The sequence below is a fragment of the Prionailurus viverrinus genome, chromosome D1 (genome assembly GCF_022837055.1).
Source record: "Prionailurus viverrinus isolate Anna chromosome D1, UM_Priviv_1.0, whole genome shotgun sequence".
Taxonomy (NCBI): Eukaryota; Metazoa; Chordata; class Mammalia; order Carnivora; family Felidae; genus Prionailurus; species Prionailurus viverrinus.
Genome location: NC_062570.1, coordinates 110476677 through 110492382, shown reverse-complemented (window position 1 = coordinate 110492382; position 15706 = coordinate 110476677). Strand labels below are relative to the sequence as shown.

At 56.1% G+C, this 15706-nt stretch overlaps 1 protein-coding gene across 1 annotated transcript in view; it reads left to right on the top strand.

Moving 5' to 3' along the window:
- The first annotated feature begins 3073 nt into the window (after positions 1-3073).
- The window catches only part of FADS2 (fatty acid desaturase 2), a 33230-nt gene continuing 20597 nt past the window's right edge, over positions 3074-15706 (top strand). The window contains exons 1-4 of the mRNA XM_047877624.1: positions 3074-3431; positions 11638-11748; positions 13440-13637; positions 13763-13864. Coding sequence (XP_047733580.1) covers positions 3225-3431; positions 11638-11748; positions 13440-13637; positions 13763-13864 — 618 coding nt within the window. The 5' untranslated portion in view covers positions 3074-3224. The remainder of the gene's footprint in view (positions 3432-11637; positions 11749-13439; positions 13638-13762; positions 13865-15706) is intronic.

Below are 15706 nucleotides of genomic sequence, written 5' to 3'. Positions count from 1 at the left end.
CTTTTAGACCTTGGTGGCTTCTCCTGCGGCCCTGTTCTCAGCCTTCGAGGCTCCTCCCCGAGATAATTCCCGGCTCTCCCTTTCAGATGATCGATCACTCCTTCTTCTGAGCCCCATGACCTTTAAAAAATTTTTCATTACGGTTATCGATGTATTGTGTTAATCCCCCTTTGGAAAAAAAATCACAGCCTTGCTCGCTGTTTCAGTGCACCTTTAACGGACATGAAAGCCTGCGTACTCTCCCTGGGTGCCTGCGTCATCCTCTCTTATCCTGTGAGCCAGGCTTTTTGGTTGTGGATGTCGGTTGCCACGCTTTAAAGCCGGAGAGGCTTCATTCTCTTCCTGTCGGGGCTTACGACATGCATGAAGGACGCTCAGGACTGATACCAGCAGGACACAGAGGAGGCTGACCACTGTGGCCATGGCCCGGAGGGGACCCTGTGCGGCCTCCACTACCCCGCCCCCCCACCTGCTGGCTAGAGTGATCTTCCTACCCCGCGACCCCCACCCTGCATCGGCTTGCTCTCCAGCAAAGTTTCTACAATGGCTCCTTTCCACTGACCTCATTAGAGAGAGGCAGGGTGATGTCCGGAAGGCGCCCGGCTGTGTCACTTGCTAGCTGTAAGCATTTCATCTTTCCTAAACCTCAGTCTCTCCACACCGTATTAGCTGTAACAAGATGGGTCCCGTTTGTCATGGAACCCGTGCCCCATCTGTTTGTCTCGCAACGGGCCAGTAAGTCGAGAGACAAGGTGTCGGGGCAAGAAAAGCAACTTTATTGGAGAATACCAGCTAATGGAGAAAATGATGAACGAATGTCCTGAAAGGCCATCTTCCTAACCCCAGTGCCATCAGGAGTTTTTCGAGGTGGGGGTGAAGCAGAAAAGAAGAAACGAGCGACAGTTGCCCCCGGCGCTTAAGCAGTCAATCAGAAGTCTTTCTTTTTTTTTTTTTAATTTTTTTTTAATGTTTATTTATTTTTGAGACAGAGAGAGACAGAGCATGAATGGGGGAGGGTCAGAGAGAGAGGGAGATACAGAATCCGAAGCAGGCTCCAGGCTCTGAGCTGTCAGCACAGAGCCCGACGCGGGGCTCGAACTCACGGACCATGAGATCATGACCTGAGCCGAAGTCGGACGCTTAACCGACTGAGCCACCCAGGCGCCCCCAGAAGTCTTTAACATAGGCCAGGTTGGGGGCACCTGGATGGCTCAGTCAAACATCCCACTTCAGCTTGGATCGTGATCTCTCAGGTTTGTGGGTTTGAGCCCTGCATGTGCTGTTAGCACAGAGCCTGGAGTCTGCTTTGGATTCTGTGTCTCCCTCTTTCTCTGCCCCTCCCCGGCTCATGCTCTCTCTCTCTCTCTCAAAATAAATAAACATTAAAAAAAACAACAACAACATAGCCCAGGTTCTTCGATTTCCCTTAAGAAACTTTAATTTCTTTTTGAGAGAGAGAGAGAAAGACAGAGCGTGAGCCGGGGAGAGGCAGAGGGAGAGGGAGACAGAATCCGAAGCAGGCCCCAGGCTCTGAGCTACCAGCACAGAGTTCGATGCAGGGCTCGAAGCCATGAACCCTGAGATCATGACCTGAGCTGAAGTCCAATGCTTAACCTGCTTAACCGACTGAACCACCCAGGCGCCCCTCCCACAGAAACTTTAAACAATTGATAACTATAAGCTTATCGTGTGCTTATGGAGTGACAGGCAAGAATGTTCTGTATTTTGTGCAACGTGTTCTGTCTTAATTCAGTACTCCTATCAAAACCCTCAGGTCAACAGATGTCCCAAGGGCTCACAGTGCCAGACAGGTCTAGTGTGGATTAACAAGCGAGGGAGAAGTGTCCAGGGCAAAGCGAATTCCAGATGGAGTCAGTTTTGCTACATGTTCACCTGGCAGGGTTGGGGGTGAGACACCCTAATCAGGAGAGCGTGCCAGCGCTCAGGGACCTGGAAACCATCCCGCTGAAATATGAGGGCCCCTCATTTACTCCTGATTCCCAAGGCTGTCCTCAACCCCACCCCCCGTTTTCCTGACATCCCACTTATCCTCAGTCCACCTTCGGGATCCAGGGCTCCAGGCGAGACCTTTCGCTCTGGACACCGATCCAGCTGGAGTCTGGGGGCCTGCCTCCCCACCTAGCCTTTAGGTGCCTCCATCTTTATTTCCTGGAGTCTGTGTGCGACACTACTGTCCAGTGTGAGTCGTGTGTGGTCCTGTACCGCACGCCGGTTCCGTCTCCCAAAGACCGTGCGCTTCCAGAGTCCAGGGCCAGGACCGTCCGGATCACCGTCGCGCCCCTCGCTCCCCCGCCACCACCACGGGCGCCTCGCACAAAGAGGCAGGGCGGAGGTCCCGCAATTCTTTTCTGAGATCTCCGCATTACCAGGGTTCCGAGCCCTGGGCGACGCCGAGGCCGGCTCCAGGGAGGCTGCGGGACGGCGCCAGCGTGGAAGGCGGGAGACACGGGAGTCCCGATTCCAGCGCGCGGGGGGAAGGGCGTCACCTGGCCCCGCCGCTGCGGGAGTGGGCCGGCATCAGGTGCAAAGCCCCGGAGCGGGGCGCGCGGGACCCTGCAGCCACCCCCGCGCCGCCGCGCGGCTCGTCTGGGATCTTCTCCGGCGCCCCGGGGCTGGAGTGGGGCGGGGGGGCGGCGGGGGAGAGGAGGTGGTGGAGGGAGGGAGGACACGTAGCGGCCTCGCCGCAGGGCTCCACTCCGCGCGAGCGGGCGGGCGGGCGGGGGGAGCCGGGGACCGCCGCTCCAGCCCGCTGGCCTTCGAAAGATCCTCCTGGGCCAATGGCAGGCGGGGCGACGCGCCCGGATTGGTGCAAGCGCTCTGCTGATCACTGTGGAAACCCGGGCGGCGGAGAACGCGGGAGGATGCGGAGCCGCGGGCGGGGGGAGCCGGAGGGGCGGGCGGAGGAGTCATCGGGGTCCTGAGCTCCCCGGGAGTTTTTACTGGAGGCGAAAGTCCACCGCGGGCTGGCGGGCGGAGGGAGGGGCGGAGGGAAGGGACCGATTGAGGGCCCTGGGAAGCCGGAGAGACTCGGGAGGGAAGGCAGGGATACTCCCGAGCGCGGGCGAGGAGGCCGGGGGGAGGGGGCGCGGCGGGAGGAGGAGTAGGAGAAGACAAAAGCCGAAACCGAGCAGGGCCCGGGCCGCACTCTCGGGCCGCCGGCGTAGGAGGCCGCAGTGCACGGGGCGTCCCTGGCGGCAGGCAGCATGGGGAAAGGGGGGAACCAGGGCGGCGGGGCCACCGAGCGCGAGGCGCCGATGCCCACCTTCAGCTGGGAGGAGATTCAGAAGCACAACCTGCGCACGGACAAGTGGCTCGTCATCGACCGCAAGGTCTACAACATCACCAAATGGTCCAGCCGGCACCCGGGGGGCCAGCGGGTCATCGGGCACTACGCCGGGGAAGATGCGACGGTAAGGCCCTGGGGGCTCCCCCGCCACCTTTCTCTGCTGCAGGCGGGAGTGGGGAGCCAGGAGTCCCAGGGCTGCAGACGAGACCTCCAGCGCTGAATGGAGCCTGGGGCGTCGGGGAGGAAAGGAAAGGTGTGCCTCCTGCGCTCGCCCTCCGCCCCCCCAGTCCTCATCCTTTAGGACGGCCCGGGCCACCCGGCTATGGGGGCCGCGGTGGGGATCCGGGCGGTGGAGAAGCGTGCGGGGTCTACTGCGCGCGCTGGGACCCACGCGTCCGCTCCTCCCCCCGGGTTCACACGGAGCCAGGGACTCTCCAAAGGGGGCAATCGGGCTTTAGGGGGGGTGGCACCCCCAGCGTGGAAGATGGCGGCTCAGGGGCACCGCGGAACCGAGCGGGAGAGGGGCCAGTTGTGGGACTCAGCGCGCGTCCCTCACTCTCCAGCCAGACAAGGGGGCGGGGAAGGAAAAAGCTCGTCCAGGCCTGGCTTGCTCCCGCTGGAATCCTTGTCTAAGAAGGTCCACAGTGGCTGCCACGAAGGGACCGCCCGGGACCTCCTGTTCCCAAGCCCTCAAGGACCCCCGGGGGGTGGGTTCTTGGGCCCCGGGGTGGGGAACTGGAAAGAGCGTTTGCAAAGCCCAGGTCGAGAGGGGCCTTGAGCTGCTGGGGATTCAGCAGCACTAGGCTGGCTTGGCTACAGGTCCCAGCTGCACCAAGGTTACTCGCGGGCTCCTCAACTACTCAATGGTCCTCTGTTTCTGAATCCTGCCAGCAATGCCCTTTCCTCATCTGCACACCGAAAGGTATTGGGGCGATGGGGCCTGGGCAGGAGCCACAGCTGCCCATCTTGCCCACACCAAAGGTGTGGCTCTGCCCCTGGGGCACCTCCCAGCCCCCTCCCCTCATACCCCCGCCCCCAGTCTGAAATGCTTGCATTTCTTTAAGGTGCAGCTGGAACCCAGTGGACTCACATGGGAGAGAGGGAAGCGAAGAGGGAGTCAAGGAGGGAAGAAAGCCTCTCTTGGTGGCAATGAGCTGAAAGCTACTTGGGCAGGGTGAAGAGGGGAGAAGCCATGGGACGGATACGTAGATCATTGCAGCTGGACGTTTGCTGTCCGGGGCTTTTGCTGTCCTAGCAGTATGGGCCCCTGGCGGTGCAACTTTTGATCTCCCTGCCTCTTTCAAGGCTCCTTGGGACGGGCCTAGCCAAGGAGGCCAGACCAGGCAGCTGTAATCTCCGGCTGTTAATGGCTTGCTGCTTTGATGAGCAGGGGCCAGGCATATGCGAGATCCCCAGGAGGGCCCACAGGAGAAGATGCCTATAGCTTTGGGGCCCATCCGGTCTCGCCTGCTGGAGAACAGTGCCCCGGGGGCTGTAATGCGAATCATAACTTAGTGGACATGAGGTTTTCAGACCATCTGCGTTACGGCTTGGGGACCTTCCCACAAACTGTTGGGGGAAGTTGGGTAAGGGCGACTCAAGTAAAAGACCTGACTCCGGGTTGGGGTCTTTCCACTATCAAACATATTTTCTTACGTGGAAAAATAATGTACTGTGTGGCAAAGCACTTCGTAAGCTGTAAACGCGAGGAAAATGCCACGGACAAAGCGTTATCAGACAAGTTGGAGAAAAATGAAGATTGTGTGAAATGAGCAACAAGGCGGCGGGGGTGGGGGGGCAGTGGCAGCGCCTGGGTGGCTCAGTTGGCTGAGCATCTGACTCTTGAGTTTGGCTCAGGTCATAATCCCAGGGTCGTGGGATCGAGCCCCGAGTTGGGCTCCACGCCAAGTGTGGAGCCTGCTTGAGATTCTCTCTCTCTCTCTCTCTCTCTCTCTCTCTCTCCTCTCTCTCTCTCTGCCCCTCTCCCCTGCTTGTGCTCTTTCTCTCTCCCTCTCTCTCTAAAATGAAATTTTTAAAAAGTAAGCAACAAGGAATTGGGAGGAAAGAAGTTTGAATCTATGCCAGCTTTTATCGGAGTAGCAACGCCTATATACAACCCTTTCCCCCAAAGCTTACTACCTTCTACGACGAGGCTTTTATGGAGCGGCATGCCCTAACTGGTGGTGTGGTTGAGTTAACAGTGGAGTGAAAGACTGGATTCTCTCTCTCTCTCTCTCTCTCTCTCTCTCTCTCTGTCTGCTGTCTGGGACCAGGATGGGAAAAGGCCGCGGGAAGCAGGGCTCGGAGAGGCAGGAATAGGTTAGGAATCAAGAGTTCCTTGGTTTTAAGCTGTTCAGCAGGTAGCTTTGCCCCTCAGAGCATGGACCTCTTCCTCAGAGCTTGGGGAGAGACAGAGTGTCTGCGCCATGCAAGCTTGGGGAGGGACTGGGCAGCAGACAGGGACTGCTCCCCCCCGGAGCACTGCAGTGCACTGTTTTGAGCCCATCGCAAGGCAGGAACATCCTCCCAAGAGGTCAGAAGTCAAGGAAGCCATTCTTGAGACCATTCGGGGCCTCAAGAAGGGATTTTCCTGCTCCTGGAGAAAAGGCCTCAGAAGTCAGGAACACCTCTTTGTTCCTCGAAAGGACAACTGAGCCAAGGACCGTTGTCGTTTGGCACTTCTGCAGAAGTTAGCACTTGGCGTTGCCTGAACTTGATTTTTGCAGCTCACAGGGCACACGCCTGCATGTTAGCTCAGCCCCACAGGTATCTCTCATTGCTCTCGGGTTTAAAGACCTCGCTCAAGTTTAAAATTTTGCTCAAGTGGCAGGGCTCAGCCCTAAGCCGAGGGTTTCTGAATCTTCCCACCTCCCCTTCTCCCATCCACCCTCCCTTCCTATTCTTTCTTCCTCTGGCCCTCCGAACTTTCCTGACTTGGGGCTTTTCATCTTCAACTACGATTCATCTGACACACGGATTCAGGGTCTCTGTGGCTTTGGGCTGGGCCCTGGGCATAAAGATGGATAATTCAGGGACGTCTGGGTGGCTCAGTTGGTGACGCGTCCGGCCCTTGGTTTGGGCTCAGGTCATGAGCGCGTGGTTCACGGGATCGAGCCCCGCGTCGGTCACACTCTGTGCTCAAGTTCTGTGTCTCCCTCTGTCTCTGCCCCTCCCCTGCTCGCATGTGCTCTCTCCTTCACTGTCTCTCTCAAAATCAATACACTTAAAAAAAAAAAAAGATGAATAATTCAGAGAGTGACCGCATCTATTGGGTTTGCTTCACTCCTTCCTCAAGCCCCCTCCTTCTAGGCACCAGCTCCCTCATTTCTGCCCCCTGGGCCTGCCTTGTCTCCAACTTCTCCTGCCCTGTCTGCATAGGTCCCCTCTTAGAACCGAGGGAAGGTGAGAAGAGGTCAGGATTGGTTCCATCTGCGAACCTGCTCCTACGCTGTTCTGAAAAGGCGCCACACTGAAAATGGAACAAATCTCTGACCTCCTGTAGATAGGGCAGGGGGGCCACGGTTTCGAGAGGCAGAGGACCTAGAATCGCACCCCAGCTTTGTGAATCCCGCGGCAAGGCACTTGCTGTGCACTTTGCGTTCTAGGTCTGTGAAATGGGAGGTCATTGCCAGGCTCAAATGGGCTGTGCGTGAGGTCACCCCTTGAACTTGAGGACGCGCTCTGAGTGTGAGGGATCGGTACTGTACTTACTGTGTGTCCCTTGGCCTCCCGCGCACAGGTGGGCACGTGCATGTCCCCAGCACACATGGCAAGGGGGTTCAGGAAATAGGAAACGGAGTGTGAAGAAGAGAGACTTCAGTGACCCCTTTTTTTACCAAAGGAAGGGGCATTTACTGCATGTGAAATCCGTCTTCTGGTTGTGACTGGAGGGCAGCTGTACCTCCTAGAGCTGGATCGGGACCGAGCAGTCCCGTTCCCACTGACTGCGGTCTCAGGGAGGGTGCCGTCCCCAGCTCAGCATCCTCCCACGTCTTAGCATCCGTGAGAATCTGTTGCCTTTTGCAGGCACCTGCTTCCTTTGCGACTGCATCCTTCCCACCGGGGGGTGGGGGGGCGTTGCATGGGCCAGACATCAGCTGGCGCACTCCCCTCGAGGGCCCTCTGGCTGCCCACAGCCTCCATTGCCCCCTTTCCCTTGGCCCAGGGCCTCTGCTGTGCAGAGGAAGTCAGCGACCCCGTCTCTGGCCGGGAACTCAGGGTCCCTCCTCTGCTTCTCCCTCTTTAACCCCTCTTGTTCTCCAGAGTCCCTGCAACCTGGAAAACCTGGAATGCCCTGATTTTGCTGCTCCTGTACTTTCCCGGTCCCGGGTTAAGGCCCCAGATGTCCAAAGCCGGACCGGAGACTAGCTTTGCTCTGCTGAGAAGGGGACATAGCCGGAAACAGATCATGGCACCCAACCGTTGGTGTGGTCGGAAGACCCTGGGGCCGGGCCAGGGAAGGTGTCTTCATGCAGAGGTTGGCTGGCGTTGGCCCTGGGTTGGTGGCAGAAGCGGGAAATGTGGCGTGCGTGTCTTCCGTTTGGGAACCTTTGGTGCTTCTTCCTGCGGCCTGCCCTCCCCACCCCCCACTACACACACCTGCCCACCTGCCCTCCTGGGGACAGTTCCAGTCTGCTCCCAAACTGTCCCCACTCCCTTCTCTTTGCCCCTGTCCCAGCCCTTCCTGGAAAGCCTTTGGCCTCCCTTCCTGTTGGGCTAGGGTAGATTCTGGTTCCAAGTCAACGTTTGCATTGCCCTGTCTTGCCTTGCCTGGGGACCCACCTTACACCAGCCAGACCCTTCTGTAACCAAACAGCTCCCGAGAACTTTCTGTAAGTGCGTGAGGCCTGCCCGCGACACTCCACGCTCCGAAGCGGGGAGGCCCAAAAAAGTGCTCAATTCTCAGGGAGGAGAAAGCTCGTTTGGACGGACGCCTGTGTACTAACATTGGAAAACTCTAGAAGTAGGCACACCTGGAATGTGACGGTGGGCTAGCAGTTTCACCTCCCTCAGCCTCTTGTCTCTAAAATAGGACCTGCCTGGGGTGCCTGGGTCAGTCAGTTAAGCATCCGATTTAACCGACTCAGGTCAGGATCTTGCGGTTCATGAGTTCGAGCCCCGCATCGGGCTCTGTGCTGACAGCTCAGAGCCTGGAGCCTGCTTCCGATTCTGTGTCTCCCTCTCTCTCTGCCCCTCCCCTGCTCGCTCTCTCTCTCTTTCTCTCTCAGAAATAAACATCTTAAACATTTTTTTTTAAACCTAACAAAATTAAATAGGGCCTGCCTCAGAGTTTGGTAAAGATTACTGCCTTACATACACAAAGCCTGTGACTCAGTGGCTGTGTCAGTGTGGGGTGGTTCCACAGTCACCAGCACGGGTGCTGGAGAAGGTGAAGTGTTCTGGGGTCTTAGAAGCACGAGCAAAGTTGCACCAAACGGACCAAGAAGAGTCTGAACGTGATTGCAGAGTGGAAAGGCTTCCGCGGGTCAGAGAGAGCACAGCTGGGGGGTCCTGGGCCCTCGCACTCACTTGCGAGCCCCTCCTAGGCACCGGGGTTGCTCGTAGTGAACCAGACAGTTGGGGTCCTTCCCTTGTGGAGCGCGTATCCTTGTGGGAGAGACCAGCGAGAAGGAAGTGAGTACATACAATGGCTTGTGAATTCGACAACTGTGAGGGAGACCGCAAAACAGGGCGAGGCCCAGAGAAAGGGTGGGACCGGAGGGTGGTTGGGAAAAGCCAGCCGGGGGACACTATGGGAGCAGGGCTCCAGACAGAAGGAAGAGCCGTGCAGAGACCCCGGCATGGGCACGAGCTTGGTGGGTTCGTGGGTGGTCCCCCCAGGCCTGCTCAGAAAGCTGTCAGAACTACTTGCCGACTTGAGCTTCACCTCCCAGCGAGGAGTAGAGAGCAGCCGGCCCTCAGGAAACTGCCTCACCAAGGACTTCCTGTCATTTCTCGAAAGCCGAGGTCTGATGTGAGGAGGGCCAATGAAGAGGCTTCTGTAGGCTCTCACCGGAGGGCAGCGTTGCCTCCACGGCACCGCCGATTCCCCGGGCCCTGCCTTCAAAGCTCCCGGCCGGCCTTTCCCCGGGGGGCCTCGAACTTGGCGCTGGGAAGGTCCTCACTTCTCAGAGGGCGCTGAGGCTGGCCCAGAGTGGCAGAGCTGGTCAGCGCCGGCCCCCAGGCCCCCCTCCCCTCCTGCCCGGGGCCCAGACCAGCATCACATCTCTGCTCTGAAAATACACTTGATCTGAGCCCTTTCTGTTCAGCTAGTGGGGCATGGACATTTTTTTTTTTTTTTCCTCCAAAACTGCACAAAGTGTGGCTTTGTAAGTCTGTTCTAGATACAAATGGAATAAAGACTGGGCAAAAAGACTTGATGCCAGGGATGCAGTGAGGGAGCGGGAGAGGCCTGGCGATTGCTGTCGTGAATACCTGTATTTCCTCAACCAAGATCGCAACGTTTTGCCACTTTTGCATTTCCCCTCTTTATGCGCGTGCGATTTTCTTTGCAACCTCGGCCCTAGATTCTTCACCACCTCCCCCTAAGAATAATCACAATGCTTTTGCTGCTATTAAGAAAACTAATAACTCCTTAATGTGATCAGATGTCCGGCCCATATTCAAATTTTCTCATTCGACTCCCAAAATGTCTTGGAAAACGGCTGAGGTTTTTTTTTTTCTCCCCCCCCACCCTCCAAATATGAGCCTTTCAAATCAAGCATTGCTGTTGGTATGTTTTTGCTTTTTAAAAATAAATGTTTCTTCATTAAAAAAAAATTTCTTTAATCTTTATTTTTGAGAGAGAGACAGAGTGTGAGCAGGGGAGGAGCGGAGAGAGAGGGAGACACAGAATCCGAAGCAGGCTCCAGGCTCTGAGCCGTCAGCACAGAGCCCGATGTGGGGCTCGAACTCACGGACTGTGAGATCATGACCTGAGCTGAAGTCGGACGCTCAGCCGACTGAGCCACCCAGGCGCCCCAAGCATTGCTGTTTTTATATCTTTTTGTCTTATCTTTGTCGGTTTTTAAAAATCGAAACACCCACCTCCCAACACGCACACGCACACTTTTTTCTCCACTACGGTGACATTTCTGATGATTTCTCATGGCGTCATTCTAGTCCCCTGTCCTGCAATGTCTCAGTTTGGTTCACTGCAGGGTAAATGTTGTTGACCACTGGGACAGCATGTTGTAGCCCACGAGGGGGACCTGATGCCAGCTCACCTCTAATGGAACTGCTGCATCTGTTATGAGGTGGCTTAGATAATAATGTACCTAACAGAGGGGCGCCTGGGTGGCTCAGTCGGTTAAGCGTCCAACTTCGGCTTAGGTCATGATCTCATGATTCGTGGGTTCAAGCCCCACGTCGGGCTCTGTGCTGACAGCTCAGAGCCTGGAGCCTGCTTCGGATTCTGTGTCTCCCTCTCTCTCTGCCTCTTTTCCACTCGTGCTCTGACTCTCTCTCAAAAAATAAACATTAAAAAATAAAAAAAAAAAAAGTAATGGACATAACAGAAAAAAACCTGGAGAAAATGAACTAAAATATTAACAATGGTGCTCACCGTCTGGGTGGTACTTATTTTTCTCTTTATTCTTCTGTACATTCCTTAAATTTGCCCAAATTAAGCATGCTATTACTTTATAATCAGAATTACCATAATATGATGATATGATATTACAATATTATTTTTTTATTTTAAAGGCAATGTATCCGTGTTAGAGAAAGTTGGAAAAGTAATGGAATAAACAACACGTAATAGTGTAAGGCTTCTCCAAGGTTTTTTTTTCATAATTTCAGTAATTATTTTCATACTTTTTCAAATTACGAAAACTTTTTTTTTTTTTTCAGAAATGGTTTTTACCTAGTTCTGTAATTGTTTTTGGTTTGACGTGATCTCCTAAGCACGTTTTCTGTGTCGTAGCAGGCTCCAGCCCGGTGCTGTTGGCGGCTAGCCAGGTGCACAGCCTGGTGGGTGGTCCAGGCACCCCTTGGAGGGATTCTACGGAGAATCTCATCCTTCCTGGGCTCTGCCCAGCTCTGTGCCCGCACAGTGCCTCTCCCTGGATGGGCGCATTTTTCTGACTCACTCGGCGGCATCCTGAATGTCCGCATGCACCCTTGGTGAGCTCAGGGTGGCGACCCAGGCATGCCGCCGGTGCAGCCGGGCACAGAGGGATCCACCAAGATGAGGCTGGAGAGAACATTTAGGGCCGGGTCCCGGGAGGCCTCAGTCAATGGCTAAGTGGGGACACAGAGAGCCGGTGCTGGTGAGCCCTGCTTTCCCTGGGTTGAGGCCCCCACTCACCACCTGCTTTCCTGCTCCCCAGGATGCCTTCCGAGCCTTCCACCGTGACCTTGATTTTGTGCACAAGTTCATGAAGCCTCTGCTGATCGGAGAGCTGGCCCCGGAAGAGCCCGGCCAGGACCATGGCAAGAATGTGAGTGTGCCCAGACCAAGAAAGGAAGGGAGGGTGTGTGGGGAGAGGGGGAGGTGCTCGCCCCAAGACAGAGAGTGCCGGGGTGGGCCAAGGGAGCTTTATGTCAGTCCAGAAGAGCCACTGCCCAATATCTGGGGTCAGAGAGCACCCAGAGGCTCTGCAGTGAGCCCTCTCCTCTCGCTGCCAGCCTGGGCTGGCCCCCTACCTTCGAGTAATTCATTCCCCACCTTTTCACCTCCAGGGTCTCAGTTGAGCTAGGCTGGCACAGGGTCCTTCCTTCTTGTCCAGCCCCTGAACCCCCCTTCCACCCCCCCCCCCCCCACCATTTTCTCTCTCCTTCCCTGGGAAATACAGGCCATTCCTTGTGCCCTCCTAAGGTCAACCTCCCTTCTGCCCTGGATCTCCACCGCTCTGCCCCTACTCTCCCTTTTCCCTCGAGGTCTGAGCAGGGAGATTGTCTTCACCCCTCCCTGGAGCTGACCTGGGGCTCCTTCCTCCCCCCTCCCCCCCGCACCGCAGGCAGGCGGCTTCTCTCCTCTCCACAGTGTCCTGTGGGTTCCCTCCTTCCTGGCCTTGCTTCTCTGGCCCCCACCTTGTTTCCCTGCTCTCCCTGCTGCTTAAACGGTTGGCAGATTCTTCGACATTTATCACCCAGGCTCCCAAACCTGGCTTTCTCCACGCACGCCCCGCCCCATCTACCCTTTCAAAGCACCCTCTCTCCTTCCCTGCCTGCCCTACCCCTGCCTCCCAGCCCCCTTCTGTCTCCCAGTCACGTTCGTTTCCCCAGAGCCACCCCCAACTCCTCCCTGGTCTCCGGGGCCCCCATCCCCAGTGCCCATCAGGTGTCCTGCCTCCCTGAGCTGTCTGCTTTGTCTCCTCCACTGCAATCCCCTCAAGCCTCGACAGAGTGCCCAGAACAAGTCAGGGCAGTGTCGGGGAGTGGGAAATGCAAGCTTGCATGTGCCTGTGTGTGTGTGTGTGTGTGTGTGTGGTAATATATACATATCCATAGCATCAACTTTACCATTTTAACCGTTTTTAGATGCACACTTCAGTGGCTTTGAGTGCATTCAAACTTTGTCATGCCAACTTTACCACCACCCACGTCCAGAACTTTTTCCCCACCCCAAACTGCTACTGTCCCCGTTAGACATGAACTCCCCGGTCTCCCTCCCGCCAGCCGCGGTCAACACCATTCTACATTCTGTCTGTGATATGCCCGCTCCAGGTAACTCAATTGAGTGGAATCATACAATATTTGTCCGTTGGCGTCTGGCTTCATATCACAGAGCACGATGTCTTCAGGGCTCATCCGTGTGGCAGCAGGTGTCAGAATCTCCTTCCTTTTTGAGGCTGAGTGATATTCCACTGTGTGGATGCACCACATTCTCCACTGATGGAGGTCTGGGTTGCTTCTGCCTTTGGCCTTGTGAATAATGTCACTGTGAACACGGTGTGTACAAGGCAGGCTTTTGAGTCGAGTCCTTTCTCCGCTACTCGACTGGCTGTGGCCACACGGTGCAGTCCCCACGGCTGCGGAGGCTGCTGATGCGGTGCACGGTGGCCGGGCTCCCTGGGGTCGCAGGCTTGTGGATCGGCCCCTCTGGCCACCACTTCTCTGGGCCAGAAGACGTCGGTCCCCTCCAGAGCAGCCACGTGGCCGACACCTTCCCTGTGCTCTTGCTCAACAGTCCCAGATCACGGAGGACTTCCGGGCCCTGAGGAAGACCGCTGAGGATATGAACCTGTTTAAGAGCAACCACCTGTTCTTCCTCCTCCTCCTGGCCCACATCATTGCCATGGAGAGCATCGCCTGGTTCACCATCTTTTACTTTGGCAATGGCTGGATTCCAACCGTCATCACGGCCTTTGTCCTTGCTACCTCTCAGGTGAAGTGTGACACCCTCACCGGTCACCGGAAGCCCCCGCCCCAACCGCCCCCCTCCCCCGCCTCCAGCTCACAGGGGCCGGTTACGGGTGAAAGCTGGCACTGTGAAAGCATCTCTCTCCCCAGGCCCAAGCTGGATGGCTGCAACACGATTATGGCCACCTGTCAGTCTACAAGAAGTCCACATGGAACCACTTCGTCCACAAGTTCATCATTGGCCACTTAAAGGTAAATACCAGCAGCCCTGGGCGTCCACCCGTCAGTCAGCGGTTGGCACGGCACCATCTCACTTTGTGGAAGCCAGGTCTCCTCTTGGATCGGTGGCCGTGGCCGCAGGGTAACGAGGCAGAGCCACCTGTGAGCAGTCTCTTCCCACCGGGCTGCTCTGGGCTCTGGGACTGAGCACATCCTGCATTTCTCTGACCTTCTGAGCCCTGTCTCCATATTAAATTAGACCCACAAAACCAGCAAAAAAAAAAAAAAACCAGAGGGCAGGTGTATCCTGCTTTTGTATATTGACTCAATTGATTATATTGTTTACTCCTTATCTAAAGCCTTATCTAGTAAATTCCTTTTAATCTCAAAGGGAGATATTGTCATAGAAGTCTTTAGATAAGGGGCATCAAATAGCGTGATGATCGGCTGAGCCCAAGGGCCAGTGCTGTTTATTTTTTATTAAAAAAAATTTTTTTTAATGTTTATTTACTTTGGAGAGAGACAGAGCATGAGCAGGGGAGGGGCAGAGAGAGAGAGAGACAGAGTCCGAAGCAGGCTCCAGGCTCTGAGCTGTCAGCCCCGACGTGGGGCTTGAACCCACAGTCATCGAGATCATGACCTGAGCCGAAGTAGGAGGCCCAGCTCACTGAGCCACCCAGGCGCCCCGGGCCAGTGCTATTTAAAGCTCATGAGTAAATAGGTCCTCCTTTCTCACCTCCTTGCAGATGAGGGGGTGTCCCCACAAAGCTTTACAGTGAGGCAAGTTCGGAAGAGGACAGGCTGGCCTTGCCCGTGACCTTGTGCTCATTTGATAGCCGTATGTCCTTGGTTTTGGAAATAAGTCCTTGCCAACTCATTCTGAGACAGATCATCCCCCAGTCAGCCCTTCCCCAGCAGCCCCCAGCTGCTCCCTAAGAAAGGCTGTGTCCTAAACAATTCCATCCCTCCTCACCCTGGCGTGGGAAGAGCTACATGTGTGGATTAAGCATGTGTCCCTGCAACTCAGGCTGCGCGGAGCCCTTGGCTTGTCGGCTGCGGGTCTGGTTGGGGGTGAACTGGCAACGAACTAGTAACGAGTTCCGCAGCAGTTTGCCTGGCCCTGAGCCTGAAGGGGCCTGAGAACCTGGTCTCTTTCCAAACATTCAGGGGTGAAGGGAGAGGGTGCGTATAGTGGAGCGCTTTGTTTTGTTTTATACTCTTTTCTGCTGGAGAAAACCCTCCTCCGTATTGGAAAGTTAACATTTCACTCCCAACCGCTGTCAGCCCCACACGCTTAACAAAGATGGGCCGGGCCGCCGTGTCCTGTTTCCAGACGCCGGGTGGGAGCCGGGAGGGAAGGCCTTTCCTGCCTGATGTCCCTCGGTCTTTGAAGGGCCCTGGAGCCTCGCTCTTATGTCAGATGGAAGACGAGGCCAGGACAGAGGACATGAGTTTATGAAATCAGAACCCTGGCACAACGGGCAGAGGTCGGGGACATGGGTTCCGCTCGTGCCTCTCCAGCCCTCCGCTAACCGTGTCCTTCCGGCTGTGTCTAGGCTAGTGGCACAGGCATGCAGTTCACCCCGGGGTGCTCTGGACCCAGGAGGGTAACGGCTTGCCTGAAATCGCTCGGGCACCTTGTAGTCACACAGCAGCAGACAAGTCTTGTAGGCCCAACTGTTCGTCTGGTCCCTTTGCTGGGAAAAAAGGGGGCTGGCTGCAGGGAGGTCCCCAAGTGCCCTGACAACTTGGATGTTTTAGCACAAGCCGGTGAGGACGGAGAACGGCGGGCCGGGAGCCTCGAGGAGCTGGGACCTGATCCTTACTGGCACCCTGCTGTGCTCCAGGATTCCAGTGTGAGCTCCCCACATCCCG